At 42.0% G+C, this 20050-nt stretch overlaps 1 protein-coding gene across 5 annotated transcripts in view; it reads right to left on the reverse strand.

The window, feature by feature from the left end:
• The window catches only part of ENTPD6 (ectonucleoside triphosphate diphosphohydrolase 6), a 480760-nt gene that overhangs the window by 309992 nt on the left and 150718 nt on the right, over positions 1-20050 (reverse strand). For 4 of the 5 annotated variants that reach the window (XR_013596224.1, XM_078649068.1, XM_078649071.1 and 1 more), the window contains exons 6-7: positions 15024-15063; positions 9764-9848 (exon numbers count right to left, since the gene is read on the reverse strand). Coding sequence is in view for 4 of the 5 variants with exons in the window: in XM_078649068.1 (XP_078505194.1) it covers positions 9764-9848; positions 15024-15063 (125 nt within the window). In the remaining variant the exon portion in view is untranslated. Of the gene's footprint in view, positions 1-9763; positions 9853-15023; positions 15064-20050 lie in introns of all 5 variants that reach the window. The other variant, XM_078649070.1, reaches the window with a different exon arrangement.

Raw genomic sequence — 20050 nt, forward strand, 5'->3', positions numbered from 1 at the left:
GTATGCAGTCCCTCACCTCACAGCGCCAAGACGCCTCAGCATTCAAGCGCTTTTATAAACTTTATCCTATCCTATTTAATTTTCCCTCCTCCTGGTTGAGTCCTGCCTCACCGCTCTTACCAGCATGGGCCGCTCCTGGTGTTTATACTCTTCCATATATGCTCTCCGTGATGTTAGTAATCTCGTTAGGCCATGGCTCTTAAATGTCAGACTTTCAGAAGCCTAAAGTTTGAGTTGTAGACTGTACAGGTCCATGAGCAGTAACCGCCCTCCCCCTGCCTTCATCCAGTTAAAGGGTCTATTCACCACATCCTCCTGAGCCAGTGAGGGGTTCCCCAAAATCATGACTGTCTGAAATACAGCTGTTACGGGGTCCTCTCAACCCGGAGAGGGCAACTCCGAGCACAACTTAAGGAAATACAGCTGTGCCATGGACAATTCGCACAACCTTGGAGAGTAGGAAGACGTAAACAAAACTTCCACAGAACAAACACTGCATCAACCAGAGGGGTTCTGCTTGGAGTAAAATTTCTGGAACTTCGACATCTGACCAGAAGCAAGAGACCCACCGTTTAACCAACAACCATTCCTTAAAAAGAAATCTGGATGAAGCCAAATCAGAGCATTTATCCTGATATTGTTTTCACCGTCACTTAAACAGCACAGAAGGAAATGTCTCTCACAATAGAAACACCTCCCTACGCACCCTCAGGAAGCCTGCTCTTTCTACATACTCCTCTAGTACATAGTGGTGTCTGTAATAAGCAAAACATACTTCACATAAGCTTAGGTACACTTTTTCATGGACTCCACTTTGCTCCACCCGATGCACTACAGAATAGCGGTGGTAGTGTCTGCTAACATAAATTACATTCCCTGCACTGAGTGATGGAAACACAACCACAAGCAGCCACAATCGCTTAGAGTTGCAACAGATTGCTATGGAAGTGCACCTCTCTTTCTGATAAGAGATGTTCACACTTGGATCCTTCAAATGAGCCAGACAACATGCCAATGATTTATCTATTGCAACCTGAAATGGATTGTCGAGGAATAAAAACTGTGCCTGACAAATAGATTTTCATCTTCAAACCACCATATGAAATCCCAGAAAATATTCCTTTTAGATATTATTACTGTTCCTCTAGTATAGCTTCCACACATAATTCAATGAGACAACTGTTTAAAATAGTTAAAGAGTTGTTTTACCTACTTCTGTTTCTACTGCAGTTTCTACCGCAGTTTTACCTAATTCGGTTTATACTCCCTCTGTGAGCCTCTGTCATGGTATTTTGAGGTAAACATCCTTAACATCTATCGGTCCTCTCACATGAAAGGGCCAATTTACAATTAATTGCTGGCTTATCCGATACCCCTCTAGTTCCCAGCCAAGGTTTTTTAATGTTGTCACCCTTTAAGGGTATAATTTTCCGTTTGTAGAACATACTTCTGCAAATGCTCTGCATAGACTATTAAGAAGTGCACTCTCTCTAAAACTGGTGGCTACCAAGATGTTTGGAAATAAGTGATAATAACTGTTTGCCTGACTTGTGTCTCTTGTCGGGCTTGAAAGTCTACACACTGTAGCCTAGAAAAAGTGTGTGGTATTGGCCGTGCAGCAGCCTGACAAATGTCTGCTTGTGGTATATTGCTTAGAACAGCCATTGCAGCTCCCTCTTTCTGTATAGAATGTGTTCTCAGCACAGAATATAGAGTTTGTTTTGCCTTGGCATAACATACCTTAATGCACTTAACTATCTTTCTGAGGAGGCTAAACTTTGAAACTGTGAAACTGGATTTTCCAAGCAGGAGATTTGCAAATGCAACAAAGCTTTGCTTCATCTTGAGAATGAATGTGGTCCAATCAATATAATACATTACAACCCTATTCAAATCTAATTTGTGTAATGCCCTTTTTGCCACTGTCTAGGGGTGTGGAAAGAAAATCCACAACTCAGTGGTCTGGTTGACAAGAAATGAGGAGACCATCTTTGGCAGCAAGCAAAGGTTGGTTCTTAGGGCACCTCTATCCTTGTGAACCTGGAGGAATGGCTCCTCCACCTCCACCGTTAAAGGCTACAACTGACTAACACTCTGCAAGAAAGGGATTGCCACTAGAATGTGATGGGTTTAAAAGGTGGTCCCATGAGTCTGGTGGAAACCGCATTAAGGTCACAAGTTGGGATCGGTGGAGTCCTGCAGTGGTTGACTCTCGGGTCTCTCTATGAATGCTTTAATAATGGGAATTTTCAATAGAGATGTACGTTGTCTGATCTGCATGTAAGCAAAAATCGCAAATGATGCCCAATTGATGCGCATGCCAAGCCGGCCCTTTGAAGGTGTAGCAATTAGCAGATTCGATCCTGAACTGAATATTCAAATGTTCTGTTTGATTTTACAGTAAGTGACAAAAGGTTTTGATGTTGCTGCATAACAAGCTCCAGTGGTGGTCTGCATTCCTTACACAGAGTGTACAAATACCCCTCAGGTAGTCGCAGGTAACCAAACTCTAAAACCTCAGGTGCCAAACGGGAAGGTTAATTTTCCTGAGATTTGGAAGCCTCAACTGACCCAATAAGGAGTTGAGAGGTCTACTTTAAGGGCAATATCTTGTGTGGGTGGACAGGCAATTCAGTAGCACTGAGTAGCAAGGTTGCTTTACACCCATTAGTGCAATGAGAATGGGTGGCATGGACATTTGCTTAAACTGTCTCCCCACATAAGGGATCAGAGGTAGGTCAGGAAAGGTGTCAGCAAATATCCGTACACAGTTCATTCATAGTGTATTTCCAACAGACTGTGTGTGTGGGTACCTAGAGGCAAAGCTTGAGCATTTTGAGGTTTCTGAGGTGGTCAACTAATCAACTGTTGCCATCACCCACTTTGGAAGTACTGCTGAAGTACTTGAGGATTCATCTCCCACTTGTGACCAGCTTAACAGGTCTTCAAAGTGATTGTCCACCCCTGCAGATGCTCTGTTAGGAGCTAGATGTGCTGTTGAATGGCCCAGTGCCATATTCACTGAGCTAATGCTGACAGCTGGATCAAGTGAATGTCCCCTTGCTTCTGGACATAGAACATGGCCTGTCTGTGCCAAAACAGTTTTGTTTTGAATGAGCATGTAAAACGTTCTGAGAGCCACCTCTATTACTCTCAGCTCTAGAAATTTGATGCAACTATTTCGTTGTACTTGCATCCAGGACCATGAACAGTTATGTTGTTTAGGTGTGTCTCCTTCCTGTACGAGAGGTATCTCTGTTAATGGTCATCTGCAACTGTGGTTCCAAAGATGGTCTGCTCCAGCAGAACGTTCTTGCAGTTAACTGTTTGAGACTGTGGTAAACTCTGGGCTCCACCAAGACTAGATCTTCCTATTGATCCGTTGCTTGTGACCCCTGCCTGCACAGACCCTCCTTAGAGGGAGCATTTGCAATGGAACATACAGCACTATAGCAATGCACAAGGCCATAATCCCCATCCGTTTAGTGGATGTTCTTACTGCTAGTGAATGCAGTGTCTTCAAAAGAGGAAGCAGCCTATAAAATGAATCAGTCAACAGAGTCCCTTGTATCTCGGGGGACAGAGGAAACTTCCTTTATTCATCAATTTTCTCCTACAAAAGTGGCAAGTTTTCAAAGTCATGCAGAGGTAGACACTGTAACTCTAGCTGTCATACCAGAATCCAAAGCACTGTATACAGCGGACAATGGAGTTCATCCTTCACATTCCGTTCTTGTGTTTCAAGTTGTCTTTGAAGGTCCCAAAAATTTAAAAAAGTCAAATAGAATTGAAACCTGGAAGAGAGTTATCAGCATTAAAGTTATTGAACATATCCTTTTCATTCAGATGAACAAATTCTTTGAGTGGAAAAAGTACCAGATTGGATCAGGCATGACAGCGCCTTTTATACACTAGGATAATAACATGTCCAGTCAGCGTTGTACAATGCCAGTAAGTAACTCTGGGTCCAAAATGGCCCTGGAGCAGTGACTGAAAATAAAATAGTTTTGTGGGTTATAATTAGGTTTTTGCACATGAAATAATAGATTACAAATGCTAAAATCCTATAAAAACTCATGTCAGCTCTATACTGCTTAAAAACTTGCCTTCAGAATGAACAGGGCAACACTTTAGCAAGTCAGGGGATCACCTAATGTCATCAGGAATTTCACTGCCACTTTATGTGACCTGATGTTATGTCTAATAAAAAGTGGCTTTAAATAAAAACATCTAAGATTCTTATAAAATTTGCAATACAACAAAAAGTGCAACGTGCTCTGTTTACTTAAACTATCACATGGACATGAATAATCTTCCAGCGGATGAGACCGCATTGTAGGGAAAGCTACAAGATAATGAACAATGCCACATCTTAATCTGGTTAGAACAAAAAGATGCTGTGCATAGGCCACATATGATAAGTAATTATTCATACTCATCCCAGTGTTACTCGATATATATCCTCTTTAGAACATTTAAAGACATGTCGTGTAGAAGAGAGAAATGTAGAAGTGGAGAGAAGTGGGAAATTTGTTTCTACTTTACAGTGCTTCTAGAGAGGTCCTGGAACACCACCAGATCTCTTTGTGATATTGTGCTGCAGTCATAATTAGTAAAGGTGTCTCAGTCGGTACCAGTTCAAGCTCTTTGTCAGGAGTTATTTCTAACGGAAATCTTCGCTCGAATAATTTCTAACATCATAAGGTGGCGTATAATCTATTACACGCAGCACCAGACACATTAAGGTATCTCTTAAAATTGGAGACTTTCAGAGAGGAAGCATCTCGGTATACTTTTAATAGGAATTTGTCAAAGGCTGTTGAGGTTTCTCAATGCACTGTAGCACTTTTACAGGACTGGTCCCCAGCGCATTTAAAGCTCTTTTTAGAACATTTGACTCCCTTTAATCAGTTACGAAAATGACAAAGAATATTGCATTGAGCTAAAGCAGTATAAAGCATTCGCTAAAGGCATAGATTTTAAAACCCATGCGCCCTATTTACAATTCCAATTAGAACACGGGGTAAGAGGTTGTATTCTTTTACGTATGGGAATACTCCCATTAGCAACATACCTAGCCAGTTGGGACGGTATAAATAACAATAAAGGCATATGTGAATTGTGTAAAGGAGGACGACAAGATTTACTTCATATTTTACTAATCTGTCCAAACCCAAGAATGGTAGAGGCTCGACGACGATTTTTAAAACCTATCCAATTAAAGCATAAAGCGACTCTAGCTCATGACATAATGATGCTGTGTAACTCTCCAGCCAATGAATTAGTTTGTCATAACTTGTTTAAATGTTTTTAACGTTTTTTGCAATTGTTTTAAAGTTGAGCACATAATTGTAACATTTCTATTCAACAGAATGTTGCACAGGTGGATTTTAAAGCATTTTTATTGTTCTATTTTATTATGAATTTTTAAAGTTTTGTGATTGTATTTTAACCCCTCCCATGCTGATGACGAGCTCAGCTCGTCATCAGCCACGGTGCTCGTGTGTTGATGACGAGCTGAGTTCGTCATGGCCGTTAGAACGCTCACACGCGGGGATAATTCCCCTGCTGTGCTGAGCGTTCTAAGGAACGGGCGTGGCCGAGACGAGCTCAGCTCGTCATCAGCACACGAGCACTGTGGCGGATGACGAGCTGAGCTCGTCATCAGCACCGGGGCACTGTACGCGCCCGCCCCCAGCACAGCGGGGGAATTACCCCCGCAGAGAAGGGGTTAATAAGGATGAGTTCATGTGTATGTATTTGTTGATCTCAATAGATGTCTGAATCAAATAAAATATTGTATTGTATTGTGCTGCGGTGTCTCTCTCGTCTACATATTAAAAAGTGCACCCTCAAAATGTACTGATGGAAAGCAGTAACTGGTTTGAGGTTGGGCTCAGAGGCTCAGATAATATAGTCTCTCTCATTTCCCCTCAGATATGTTGCTTGCATACAGTGACTTTGCAGGTCCACATACATTCATCCACTCAAAGAAAAACTGATGCACACAACAGCAAACTGCAAGTTGTTCATAAATCTGCCACCAAAACCCACTGAAATCCATTGACACTTCAGGTGCTTTAAGATATGACTCCTGCATGTGATTTGTGTAAAATTTCAAAAATGTAGCTGGTGTAGCCAGCACAAAACAGGTATATTCAAATGCCAGAGGAGCATCCATTATAATGGTCAAGTTTCTAGAACTTTGCAGGACTACAGAATATTTAAATGAGACAAAACACACAATGTAGCGAAGGTGCCAAAGCAGGACAATACCACTGCACCCTTTGTCCTCTTAACATATAAACCATGACCATATGCAGTAGGAACAAACATGACACCGCTAAAATTCACAATTAATAGAAAAAAATAACCAACTATACATTTTATGGGACCATCAGGAGAGACTCTACCTGTCACATGATGGTATTATCCATAATAATGCTCCATGTTATGATAGGTTTGTTTTGTACCAGAGCTGCCAGTCCAGCAAATGGCCAATTCAGATAAAAACCGACGTGTCTGCACTTTTCAAACATAGGAGATCACCTGCTGAGGGCACCGAAAACTACAAAAGATGCAATGTGCATAAAGAAAAAAGTGGTATACCACAAAAAGGATAAGATCTGGCGTTAGGGCCAGAACAGTCAACTTTGGAACTGACAAACCGGTTTGAGTCTTGGCATTGGGTCAACATTCTGTGGTTCTGGGAAACACCTAATCTTCCCTTGCCTAAAAAATAAATGTGACCTTGTGTTATGTAACAGGAGCTCATGTAAAGCACTCCAATACCTTTGGGCAAAGTTCAACCTTAGTTTGCTCTATATTAAAGTGCAAAAAATATATATAAGCAAAGAACACCCATGCATTTCTACCCTTAAAACATGGGGTCCAAAGTGGGATCAACTTCAGGCAAAAGAGTCAAGGAAATCTTACAAAGTTCTTACAAAAGAAGGAAGGACTTATGAACGACAAGAGAAAATCATAACATTTCAATCAAAGTTTACCCCAAGACATTCATATACTGAGTAACAAGCAAAGAACATGCTTTGAGATAGCTGACAGAGAGTGTGTGCAATAGTGTGGCAAGATGGTGATGTGAGCTAGTCATGCAGATTGGGATGCTGGAATTCAAACAAAATAATGCTGTTCACCATATAGAATCCTGCAACCAAACAGACGGTAAACAACCATTAGTACGCAACTGTTACAACGCGTACCATTACTTCGCAAGTGTTACAACGCATGCAATGTTAAAACACGTAGCCTTTACTACGCAAGTTGTTACATCGCATGAGTTGTAATTTATTTATTTTATTTATTTATGCCATTTTTAGAGTGCGCTGCAACCCTACGGGCATCCTGGCGCTTTGGAAAAGTGCGACTAAGAAGTGATCATCAAGGGGCAGGATGGGGGAGTGAACATGTTACTCTTGGGGTGGTTAAGCTTTAGGGAAGAGCCAGGTCTTTACCTTTTTGCGGAAAGGCAGCAGTTCACTGGTTTTCCTAATCGCAATAGGAAGGCTATTCCAGAGGTGGACTGCTGCTATGCTAAAGGCTCTGCCGCCGTGAGTTGCTTTCCTGATTCTAGGTATGCTAATAAGGTTAGTGGATGAGGAGCGGAGGGTCCGTGTGGGCTCATACCATTGGAATTTGTTTTGTAGAGGTTTGGGACCCAGACCATGTGCTGCTTTGAAGACAGTACATAGAGATTTAAAGAGGATCCTCTGATGCACGGGCAGCCAGTGTAACTCGGCCAGTGCTAGAGTGGTGGAGGATCGTCGTCCTCGAGAGAGTGCCATTTTAGCTGCTGCCGCCTGGATACTCTGGAGTCTGGAAATCAGATATGCAGGAGATTCCAGTAGCAGAGCGTTGCAGTAATCCAGGTGGCTAAGAATGGTGCTCCTGACTACAGTTGCTCTGGTCTGTGCTGGAAGGAGAGGTAGCAGCTTTCGGAGGCCCCGCATTAGGGTGAAGCAACTGCTCACCTGTTTGTTGACGTTGGTCTCCAGGTTTAAGTTGTTATTAAAGCTGACCCAGTAATGCATGTGAAGTAAAGGTTAACCACAGCGTTGTGTGTAAACGGACGCGCTTCCGCTTCAACGCGCTTCCATTTCATCACAACGGTGTAGAGGTATTGTCCCTTTCAAGAAACAGTGAATGCGGGGTTAATTTGCCTCTGATTGACGTGTCATCATTTCGGGGCTACAAGAAGTAGAGACTGTGCCCTGCTTTTAAAAAAAAGAGGGAGTGCAGGAGGCACATGCATCCATACCCACTATGCGCGTGTACGGCGACATAATTTGTGATTATTCAACAGGTGACTGCGGACTTTAAGCCGGAGAAGACAGGAACCGAGGTGGGAGAGGTAAGAGGGGCTGTGTAGTACTTAAGGGTAGGGGGAGGGTCGTGCAGGGGTAGTCTTTTTGGTTTAAGGGTCGTGTAGTTGTGTTTGTGTAGTGTAGAGTAGTGTATTTGGGTTGAGGGTAGTGTCTGGGGTCTTGAAGGGTAGTGTTTGGGAGTAGGGACAGGAATGGGGGAAGGGGCAGTGTTGTGCTGGGGGTAGTGTTTTAGGGTTTAGGGTAGTGTTGTGGTGTTAGTGTAGTGTAGGGTAGTGTTTTAGGGTCTAGGGTAGTGTTGGGGGGTCGTACAGGGTAGTGTTTCAGTGTAGGGACCGTGAAGGGTAGGGGCAGGGTTGTGCTGGGGGTAGTGGTTTAGGGTAGTGTTGTGTTCTTTGTGCAGTGTAAGGTAGTGTTTTAGGGTTTAGTGTAGTGTTGGGGGTGCGTACAGGGTAGTGTTTGGGGGACTAGGGACAGGAATGGGGGTGGGGCAGAGTCGTGCTGGGGGTAGTGTTTTAGGGTTTAGAGTAGTGTTAGTGTAGGGTAGTCTTTTAGGACTTAGGGTAGTGTTGGGGGGTTGTGTAGGGTAGTGTTTCAGTGTAGGGACCGTCTTGGGGGTAGGGGCAGAGTCGTGTTGGGGGTAGTGGTTTAGGATAGTGTTGTGTTTTTTGTGTAGGGTAGTGTTTTAGGCTTTAGGGTAGTGTCAGGGGTGCGTGCAGGGTAGTGTTTGGGAGTAGGGACAGGAATGGGGGTAGGGGCAGAGTGTGCTGGGGTAGTGATTTAGGGTTTAGGGTAGTGTTGTGGTTTTTGTCTAGTGTAGGGTAGTGTTGTGGTGTTTGTGTAGGGTAGTGTTTTAGGGTAGTGTCTGGGGTGCGTGCAGGGTAGTGTTTGAGTGTAGGGAGCGGGCTAGGGGGAAGGTCGTCCAGGGGGTAGTGATTTAGGGTTTAGTGTAGTGTAGTGGTGTTTGAGTAGTATAGGGTAGTGGAGTGTTTGAGGGTTTGGGTAGTGTTTTTAGAGTTTGTGACGTGTAGAGCAGTGTATCTGTATTTAGTGTAGCGTTGGGTTTTTATTACTAGGCAAATTTTTAGTTCGCATACATTAACACTTGCAATGTAAAGGTATGTGAACTAAAAACGTGCGTAGTAACCGTATTTGCTAAGTAAAAGTATCACAGTAAAAAGCTGCGAAGTAATTGTATGCGAAATAACGAGTCATATTCAACTGAGACACGATGAAGACAAGCAATGCTAAAAATAGATGGGAGTGTCTGATCATTTGAAGGAAGTTCATGACACTTCAACTGCATGAATCAACCATAAATTGGCTTGAAGACAAGAAGGCATGTGCTTGGTTAGCAAATTAAAAAATGTATGCTTAGAAATTTGTATTCAAAATAAAAAGTTGCTATAATGCATTCCACTTACCTCATCATCCGGATGAAACGTGATTTGTGTTGATCCGCCTCCTAAATCCAGCATTCCCACCAATTTCTTTCCTGAATTATTTAAACTGCCTGAAACAGAGAATTTCCCACAGTTTATAAAGTAAAGCTAATCATAAATGATTTTTCAAATTAAAGTCTGAAGCAATTAAATCACATTGTTCCATTAACTTTCCTCATTTTCGCGACCCTTGTTTTTAAGCAGAACTTATACTGAACATCTACTTGTCGACTGCTTACACTGTGCCAATGGCCGCAAACATGGCAAACCAGATTAAAGCAGGATCTCAATTACTTCAACACTTTCATAACACAAAGCTAGAGCACTTCACACCCTACACTAGAAACTTCTTAGACACTGCACCAGTCAAAAGCAGCAAAGCATCACTCAGGGAAGAGTTTGTGATGGTCCTGAACCTTGCCATGAATTCCATTTGATTAGCAACTACAGGCCTCCTAGCCATTTCACAGTCTCAGCAACACTATGGAGGTTCTCCAATATCCATAAAAGCCACTCAACTAAGCAACACAACTCATATATACATCACAATTCCCAACCTTAAGCAAATCTCTGAAAACATGGCTCTTCCCCAAAGCAATTAAATGTTCACCTTCATCAGACACCAAATAATCACAACTATAACTGTGAAACAATCTCAAACAAAGCTCTGCATGTGTCTATGTGTCTCGTGGAAAGCACTCAATACCTGAACCCTAGCTTGCAACTCCTAAATGTGCACCAAAACACTGAACAGCGTGACTGCATGCAAATAAATAACTCACACTCAGAAAACAGTCTTGTTTTTTCAACACCAGAAGGAACAATGCTGTCAGGACAACATTTAAGCAATACTCCAAGCATGGTACACACTCTTCGCTCCTCTCAGAACGACCTCACTCTTGCACACTACTCCCCTCGACCTCCAAAAGCATGAACAGCTCCCACTCTCAGATTACTAGTAGACAGACAACCTCTGAACCATTTTTGCAATCATTCACCAAAACGTAAAGGCCTCATGCACCACATCACTTCGACTAAATACTAGCTCTTACCTTTTCGGGTGCCATGTTATTTTCTAAACATCTACCATAAAACCCAAGGCTAACCCACTGTTAACGTGGTGCTCTTAAGAAAAAGCTCATATTGCCTTCTACTCTCACTCACCACTTGCCCTGTGTGATCCAGACTTTTTCCTGTTTCCCTGCAAGATCATATCTATGAAAGTGCCAATGGCCAACCAAACAGCCGTATGTCTCTCTAAATCAAACTTTAACACTTCACCATCAGAGGCCTGCCTCCCGCTCTCTTATCCTACTAATGTTAGTGCTTTGTGCATGCCTACTGGCATACATGAGAAAAACATAACTTCTTGCAGGATCTTCTGCACATATATTTCCCAGCTACTCTATAGCTATACTGACTTTTCAAAGTGCCCAAAACCATCTGGAACACACTCTTAGACAATCCAGATTGAGTGCTTGGTGCAATAAATACAGTGCAGGTAAGTAAAACAACACATAACCGGATATGCATGAACCACTTCCCAGCCCACAAGTGTGTCATCCATACACTATACGGTACCATGAGACTTCAACGTATACAGTATAAACACAGTTAGTCTAGGTCAGTAGCAATGTATGTGTGGCAGCAGGAGAGTATAGTCGATGCTTAATGATCAATTTCTCAGCCTATCAGAACAAAAGCAAGATCTCTGGTGGGCAGTACAATCCATTTAGCCTTGACATCACCAAACTGGAAACAAACAAATGCAGCACCTAGAAATCTAGTAAAATAGGCTTCTCAAGCAATGCAACTCCACTTCAGAATGAAGCCAGAGCCCATCTTTTAAATGACATTCTTATCGGTTAGCAATGGAACCTTCAAGAGCCTTGCCTGCAGACAGCACCTGGCAAGAATAACTTTTCTGTTGCCATCTTGTTTTTGTCTGTATTAATATATCTCCATTGCTCTCTAGACAGGTCTGCCCTACCTATACATGCACTTTAGATTGATAATATTGTAAAGAATACTGATAAAGCAATATGTGACTCTGTACATTTTATAAAGTATATAACCAAGTACAACATGCATTAGAAAAATGACTCAATGCAGGTCCACTTTAAATACTTCAGAAGACTGCTGTATTTCAAACAACGGTAGGCAATATACACAAAGACACACACTATTTGTGTATTTTCAGAGCTGAAGACAACTTAAGGTGTCAGACTCATTCAAAACAACAGGGTAAGTGATAATCTTGCATAACTAACAGTGACAAATTCAGAGCAGCAGAGTTCAGATGGAGGGGTAATGGGAATCATCTTCATGCTAAACCCATTTGCTTTATAAAGGAGAGAAAACTGCAGAAAAGGCCTGCATTTTAAAAAACTGCAAAGGTCAGAAGACTGCTTTCAGCTTCAGAGCAGTCATCAGGGGCTGATTTTACCACTGTTCCCTTATGCCACAGACTTTGGAAATTAAAGTTGGGACAGCTCAAGCACAACAGGAAACCAATGATGATCGCTTCAAGGTCAAGACAGTACTCAAGCAGATTTCCTTCAAGAGCCCGACAAGTTAGAAATGGAAGAAATGTAGGCAAAATGGCAATGCTCTTGGACTGCTGCTCTTCATCTCTTCCCTATGCAAAGGGTAGCTGAAGCTGCAGTCAGTTCTTTCATCCTATGTTTTGCCAGAGGAACTAAGTGCATCTTACTCCTATCAGCAGGCCAACGTGTTGTAACAGCTCCTACAATTGAAAGCGGAGTCCTGCAGTCCCAGTCCTCTTTCAGGTGCCCGTAGGTCACTAGCAAACAAGAGGTTTTGCATCTGCATCATGGAAAATTGCATGGAACAAGTAAAATATCTGCCATGCACAGAGATGAAGCCTACGACCACCATAAGTTTGTGAACCATCTGTGACAGAGTGTGCTCTGATCAGTCAATCTACCAGGTGGAGGCCGGCCTTTCACATCAACAGGACGATTGTTGATACCCAACAGAATGCAATCTAATCTAAGGACCGGACCTTAGAATCGCTTTGTTTGCCCCAAGCAGCCCACTGAAACCTAGAGACCTTAGGGCAGTCTTCCTAGATAAAGGTAAAAATACTCATCAAGCAAATAGAGAGGGCACAGCTTTTCAGCATCCTCAATCAAAAGTTGTGTTTGAGGCAAAATAATCTAAATCATGTAGTAATAGTTGAAGCAAGAGAAATAGGTTCAGGAGCTATCACAAGGAGTCGGCGGATTCTCCAGTTTGAACCACAATGAAAAACTGAGATTGTCTATGTCTCTAATAATCACAGAAAGGCAATGAGGTAAAAACTTCACATGAATTCTTATTTATTTATGTCTAAATCTCTCATACACCTGTGAGTATCATGGTGTTGGGGGACCTAGGGTCACATTAAAAAGGAATGGAGTTGTCATAGTTCTAAACGATGGACAGCTACCTTAAGAATCTAGCTCCCACGTGCTCTTGCCGGAACAGAGGCACTCACAAGAGCATCAGGGATCCAGACTTCAAAGAACTGGCTGGTACATGTTGAGTAACCCGTGCTATTTTGGGCTGGAATTACAGAACTTCCGGTGCATCATACAGCCTACTTTGCAATGCGCCCTCTGTTTCACTGTGAGCCAGTGCAGAAAACAGTGCACTACAGACACCTGGTCAAATGTAAAGACCCCAGAGGTAAGACGAACATCAGTATTTTTAATGCCCTACAACTTTCCAGTGTGATATTCTGACAGGCCTAAATAGAGGTTATTCCCCTAGTCTAAGCGAGAAAGGATGGTAGCATTGAATACGTCACACTGTTACTGTGTGGAAAAAAATTAATCATTTTCTTCATGGTCCACAGCGGAACAAGGCATGCAGTCCAAGTCTTATCAATTTGGGTGCCTCAATATAGGTCAGGTCCACCCAAAAATCCAGGGTTTTTTCACAGAACTGGCTAGATATGGAGTGTTGCCTAAAAGTATGGCCGTAAGGCATCACATCAGAGAATCTCTTCAGAAATCAAGATCTCATCCTTGTCTCCATTAGGCTTAAGAACATTTTCTGCCATCCAGCTGTGAATACTTGGCAGGCGGTTATTAAGGCTCAGCCAGAGTTGATATATCCCAGCCAAAGTTAAAACTATTCAGGGTGTCATCCACATAAGGTAGCGCCCAGAAACCAAAGCTTTGAATCAGCAAGAGAGAATAGGTACCGGTTGTAAAAAAATAAAAGAGTGATAACTACCATTCACAAGCATATTTGATTAGTCTCTCATGTCTAGCAGTGAAAAAAAGTTTTGATTCTTGTTACACATGCAAAGATGATTAATACATACCTTCTGTACAAACAATTTGTGTTGCAGTTGGAATGTGTTTAAATGATCCGTGGGGAGCCCAATTTGAATCCAACAAGGTCTTTTTGCTAATTATTTAGGTACATGGCTGCTTACAAGAGGATCACATTTACTATATCTAAGTTCTGTCTATTTTTTAACAGGATTGTCTACTCATTATTTGTCTTTTATCATGTGTTTCTGCAACATCTCTCCGTAGAAGTGGAAATGTAAATTCAATAACTTTTGTGATGTCATTTGGAAACTTGACTTAGAAGTTTTAAAGGACATCATTCTTTTTGTATGTGTGAAGCTCTCTTTCTTAAACAGAAAATTTATATAATAACGTCGAATTAATTAATCTGTATGTTGTATGCTGTTCACTGAAAAATCCATAGAGGAACAGATTTCACAAGAACCCCCGATTGACACATAAATGGTTTTAACCAAATCTCCATGACCGAAAAGATTGAAAGGTTGTTATTCTGTAAGTTGGGGATTTTGCAGTAAATCTGTACTGTGTGTCAGGTCATCTAGAACTACAATAGCTGCCTCACTGTACGAAGGGCAAGTCAGGTATTAATTGGAGAGATCTGTTTGGTAATGGGGTGCTGATACTTAAGCTCAGTAACAAAGAAGCTTTGAGGTCAGAAATCATCTTCACAACCCTTCGAGTGTCCTGTGGTGTCCTACTTGTCAGGACACTAAATGACACAGAATGGCAAGGTGGTGGGGGTTCCTTGACAGGCAGACAGCGAGTGCACAAAGGCTGAGCTAGAAGTTACACCTGCATCTGATGGAGGTCATTCTTGTATCTACTTAATCTTAAACCCTCTCCCAACAAAGCTACTTGTCTGCATGTTACTAAAACACATCTTCCACCACAACATGCCCCCATGCATAATTATACACCTACCTGTTAAAAAATTTACAGTGATCCATGCCGAAATTCCTGTTGGGAAACAAATCATACAGAAGGTATCAGGGCTGTGCAATAGTTAATATTTGAGGACAAATAGATGTTAAACTTCATAGAAGATGAGGAGTTTCGATATTTTCACCTAACTGCCATTTCAAATTTCGAAAAAGAGAATACAACAAACCATACTTTCTTAGCTGCATCACTTTAATACTAAGCTTTTGTTTCCTCATGGGTGTATTTCCTACCCATCTAACATCATGAACATTCTACTTCGGACAATAGCTCTGTGAACGCCTATTGGGACATCAGTCCAAGTGGAGAACGATTTTGTATGACTGCGTGAAAGTATTTCCTATGCTTGTTGAAAGAGAACGTGAATTGTATGACTGCGTGAACAGGCCATTATTAGTGTATCTGTAAAAATAACTTTTAAAGCTCATGTGCTAACCAGTGTCCTTCTGTGAATTGGGTCAGATGACAGGCACAAAAATTAAACTACAGTCACATAAATGATCTTGGGCCAATAGGGTAAGACATCGCCAATCTGAAGTACAAATCAAGAACCAAGTTAAGTGAGAGGGTAGTAGGAGGTGCATGTGAGGGAGCGGGGAAAGAGTGTTCATATGGAGACTTGGGTGACAAAGACTATCATTGTTGAGTTTACTATGGAAGTGTTGGCTGTGTGTAAGAGAGAGAAGACAAAAGAGAGAGAGAGAGAGAGAGAGAGAGAGAGAGAGAGAGAGAGAGAAGACAAAAAGAGAGAGAGAAGACAAAAAGAGAGAGAGAAGACAAAAGAGAGAGAGAGAAGACAAAAAAGAGAGAGAGAGAAGACAAAAAAGAGAGAGAAGACAAAAAAGAGAGAGAGAGAGAGAAGACAAAAAGAGAGAGAGAGAAGACAAAAAGAGAGAGAGAAGACAAAAGAGAGAGAGAGAAGACAAAAAAGAGAGAGAGAGAAGACAAAAAAGAGAGAGAGAGAAGACAAAAAAGAGAGAGAGAGAAGACAAAAAAGAGAGAGAGGGAGAGAGAGAAGACAAAAAAGAGAGAGAAGACAAAAAAGAGAGAGAGAGAAGACAAAAAGAGAGAGAGAGAAGACAAAAAGAGAGAGAGAGAAGACAAAAAGAGAGAGAGAGAAGACAAAAAGAGAGAGAGAAGACAAAAGAGAGAGAGAGAGAAGACAAAAAAGAGAGAAAGAGAAAACAAAAAAGAGAGAGAAGACAAAAAAGAGAGAGAGAGAGAGAGAGAGAGAGAGAGAGAGAGAGAGAGAGAGAGAGAGAGAGAGAGAGAGAGAGAGAGAGAGAGAGAGAGAGAGAGAGGAGAGAGAGAGAGAGACACACACACACACGTTGGTAATAAAACCTGAAGGTCTTCCTTACAGATTTCACTGAAAGTCTGCACAATAGAAAAAACTGCTGATTTTCAAACACTTGCAGGAATATGAAATGGTGGGGAGGGAGGGGGAGGGGGGGTTTGGCTTTGGGACAGGAAGAAAAATTGGTATCAATGTGTTGCCGCCAGGATCAACAGCTTTATATCATGGTTGTAGAGATTAAACTGGCTTGAAATATGAAAGATGATCCTTGACAATGGGTTCTAAGTCACTGAGTAATGCAAAAAGCAAATATACTAGAGGAATAAGACAAGGTGTATTTCTAGAGCTATGTGTAAGGAAGGAAGAAAAAACGATCACTTACCTATTAATATCAGGACAGTACTCTTAAGCTAGTGAGCTCGGAAGTCATCTAGTGGTGTCACTACAAACTAATAGATTTTCAAATAAGCTATAGGGGAAATTGTTCAGGAAAATGGGGTGTGGTAAAAGTCAAGCATCTTGATTGATACTGGGGTAGCGGAAGACGATCAGCCTTATTTAGAATCTGGGATACTCCGTAAAAAACATGGCGGATGTCCAGTCAGCCCTATGATAGCCTAAAGCTTTTGTTGTTAAGGAACTGTTAGGGCAGCCATAACTGAATCCAAAGGCCCTTGATGTCTGCCAGGTTGATTCAGGCTAGTCACACACATCTCAGTTAGAATTATTGAAGGTGAGCTGCCTTTGTATTTTTCTTAACATTCCCTCCTTCATCCCATTGTGTCACTTTGGGACAGTTTTTCCCACTTTCATGATTATATTTGGAGGCGAGGGGAAGAAACTCTTAAGTCTGCAGTGTTCTGGCCATCGTGCACAACATCGGGCCCCCAAAATGTCACTCCTGTCACCTACTATCACGCATTAAAATCATATGATGGGAAGATAAGTATGAGTTCCTGAACACATATACCCCGCCTCCTTCACCCTTGGCATGTCGTTAAAAGTGAGGATTTGTATTACTGAATGATGTTCCTGCACTCTATATATGACGTATTAAACTGCAGGGCCATGCTCACAGAGACTTCCTAAAATAAAGGTACAGGCGGCAAGTTCTCTGAAGACGGTTGACAAATGGTTGAAAAGGCAGTATCAACCAGCGTTTTAGTCCCCGAAACTACTGTATTTTACATTTATTCTGAACCTCCTTTTCCTTTCTCACGGCATTGACAGTTTCAAGCCTGATATTTCAGGAACAGGGAAAATGAATGGTGTGGGTGAGGGAAAAGAGTGAAGGAGTGTCATTTGCACTGCTTCCAGTGATGCTAAGTGGATGACTGCACAGCACCAAGGTTTTACTTTATTGGCGAAGACGATTTTGCAAATTAAGATTATTTGTATTTCTCATGAAAAATATTTCTCTGACATGCCAAGCAATTCAACCTTCTTAATGACCTGTACTCCAGTGTTCAGTCTGACTACGTTTATAGCTGCTACCTCCATCAGCACTTCTATTAATAGAAAAAATAATAATTGTCCTCCTTTAACAAAAGAGGGCATAACTTTCCAGAACAAAACAGGTTAACCCAAGTCGGCAATCAAGGATGGCTGTGTGACAGTGTGGGTATGTGTGTCTGAAGAATCTGCAGATTAACCACCTGACACAGCAAATTACATTCATAAACACTGACAGCTGAAAACTGCAATTCACGTAACTGTTGACAGAAGGTTCAGGGTGAAGTTAAGAAGCCCTTTAAGTGATCAAGAGATGTGGAATTGTTACTGAAGATTATCCCTGGTGGGTACTGTTATTTAATTCCAAGGTTAGTTGAAGTTTGTACAATTAGATTTCAAATGGACAACCAAGTTAGTCCATAGGCACAGTTCTCTCGGAAGGTAGTTAAGTTGATTCAGTGGACTTGCTTATTGTCAAGGTGAGTAAGGGAAAAACAAAGGACAGGCCGGAAAAAAAACTAAAAGGGCAATATGGCACATCTGTCTGCTTTGTTTGAATACTTGTTCCTACAAATGGGTGTGGGACTTGACATGAGGGAAAGGGTTGTCAAGCTGGTCCAACACAATTGGAAAATCATCTTGACTGCTGTCTTGAGGGAGGAAAACTTATGACTGACATGACATAACTTGTTACGCTGTCTCTGTTCAGGCTCCATCAGCTTAGAAGGTACTTTGAGTAAAGGAAGATAATCTTACAGAGGAACTGTGGACTCAGCCAGCTCTAAACTGACAAGCGAGGGATGGAAATAACAGAGACATACTTTTTTACATAAACACTGCTGTGGTATTGTGAGAAAGTGGATTCTTGGTTGGCGTGGATGCTTACTCACCACAAGTAACAAGTAATAATGATACTATTCTTGTTAGGTGCTTTAGAGATTTCAGTAAATTAAACCTGAGCTCAACCCACAGTAGTTATGGCACCGCCCAGACAGGCTTAACTTAAGAAAATGTGTGAAGCATTTAGAAGTACCAAAACAGTTAAAAAGTCGAACATACAAAACACAATAAACACCTCACTCTAACTTCACAAAAATAGAGAATATTTTAATGAACAAAATGAGACCAAACAACAAAAATCCAATAAGGGGAACATGGATATGCATTTTTACATTTTGAATTAAGTATGCCAAAAAGCATCAACAGGGGCAACTGTTCACCCGAGACCAGAGTAGTCAGCAGGGCAAGGCAGCAGATTGGATCTGGAGACAAGGATGTCGATGACAGGTTGCCAAAGAAGGAGGTCTCGGTGAAGCAGTCCACAAGTGCAGGAAAGCTAAAAATAGAAAAGTCCAGAGCTTGAGCCCTGTAAGCCATCAATGTCAATCGACTGTAGCTCATCGTGGGGTCTGGTAAAGTTTTCAATCTTCAGCCATAGGTCCTGATTAAGAGTTTGGCGGCCGGCAGGTTAATCCATTAGAAACGTGACGGATATCCAGTCCACCAGATTACAAGTTCATTATATCCTAGGACACTTTGTAATACAGCAGACGGAATATCTGTCACAGTTGTAATGGATTAACACATTCACCAAACCCTAAATCAGGCCTTTAGTCTCTTTTCTGGGAAGTCGCATTCCTTCAGCCGGGCGACCCTGCAGACTGTAGCCGGAGACGGTTTGACCCTTGGCGTCAAGTGCACTGAATCGAATTTGGTAGTGCAGAGAAAAATGTAGTGGGAGCTGAGGAGAAGAACATAGCGGGAGCTACGGAGTAGAAAGCAGCAGGAGCTGTGGCGAAGTCAGGCCCACCATTGATGCACCTTCTGTGGATTGGCTGGCAGGTTCCATCTTCTGTTGGTTCTCCAGGCACACATCTTTGAAACAGTATCTAAGTATCACTGTTTAGGGTTAGGAAGGAGAAGTAGACTCTGATGCTTAGCTAGGGGGTCCAGGACCTAAAGGACTCTACTTAGAGATCAGAACTCACTCAAGTAGAAACCACCAGAGAGGTTTGGGGGAGATTGAATTAAACTTGGTCAGCTGGGCTCTTCAAGAAAATGGCCTTCTTGCATCTTTTGAGTTGCTGCAGTGTAACAGCAGGTTAGCAAATTGGCCTTTGAAGTCCACTTCTAGGTCCTGGGTACATGCAGGAACAGGTCCCGCCCTTAGGTTTCTCCTCAGAGCCACAACAGCAGGGACAGTCCTACTTCTACTTCACAGGGCCAGCATTGTTCTAAGGAGGGTACTGCGGGTGC

This window comes from Lissotriton helveticus, chromosome 6 (genome assembly GCF_964261635.1).
Source record: "Lissotriton helveticus chromosome 6, aLisHel1.1, whole genome shotgun sequence".
Taxonomy (NCBI): Eukaryota; Metazoa; Chordata; class Amphibia; order Caudata; family Salamandridae; genus Lissotriton; species Lissotriton helveticus.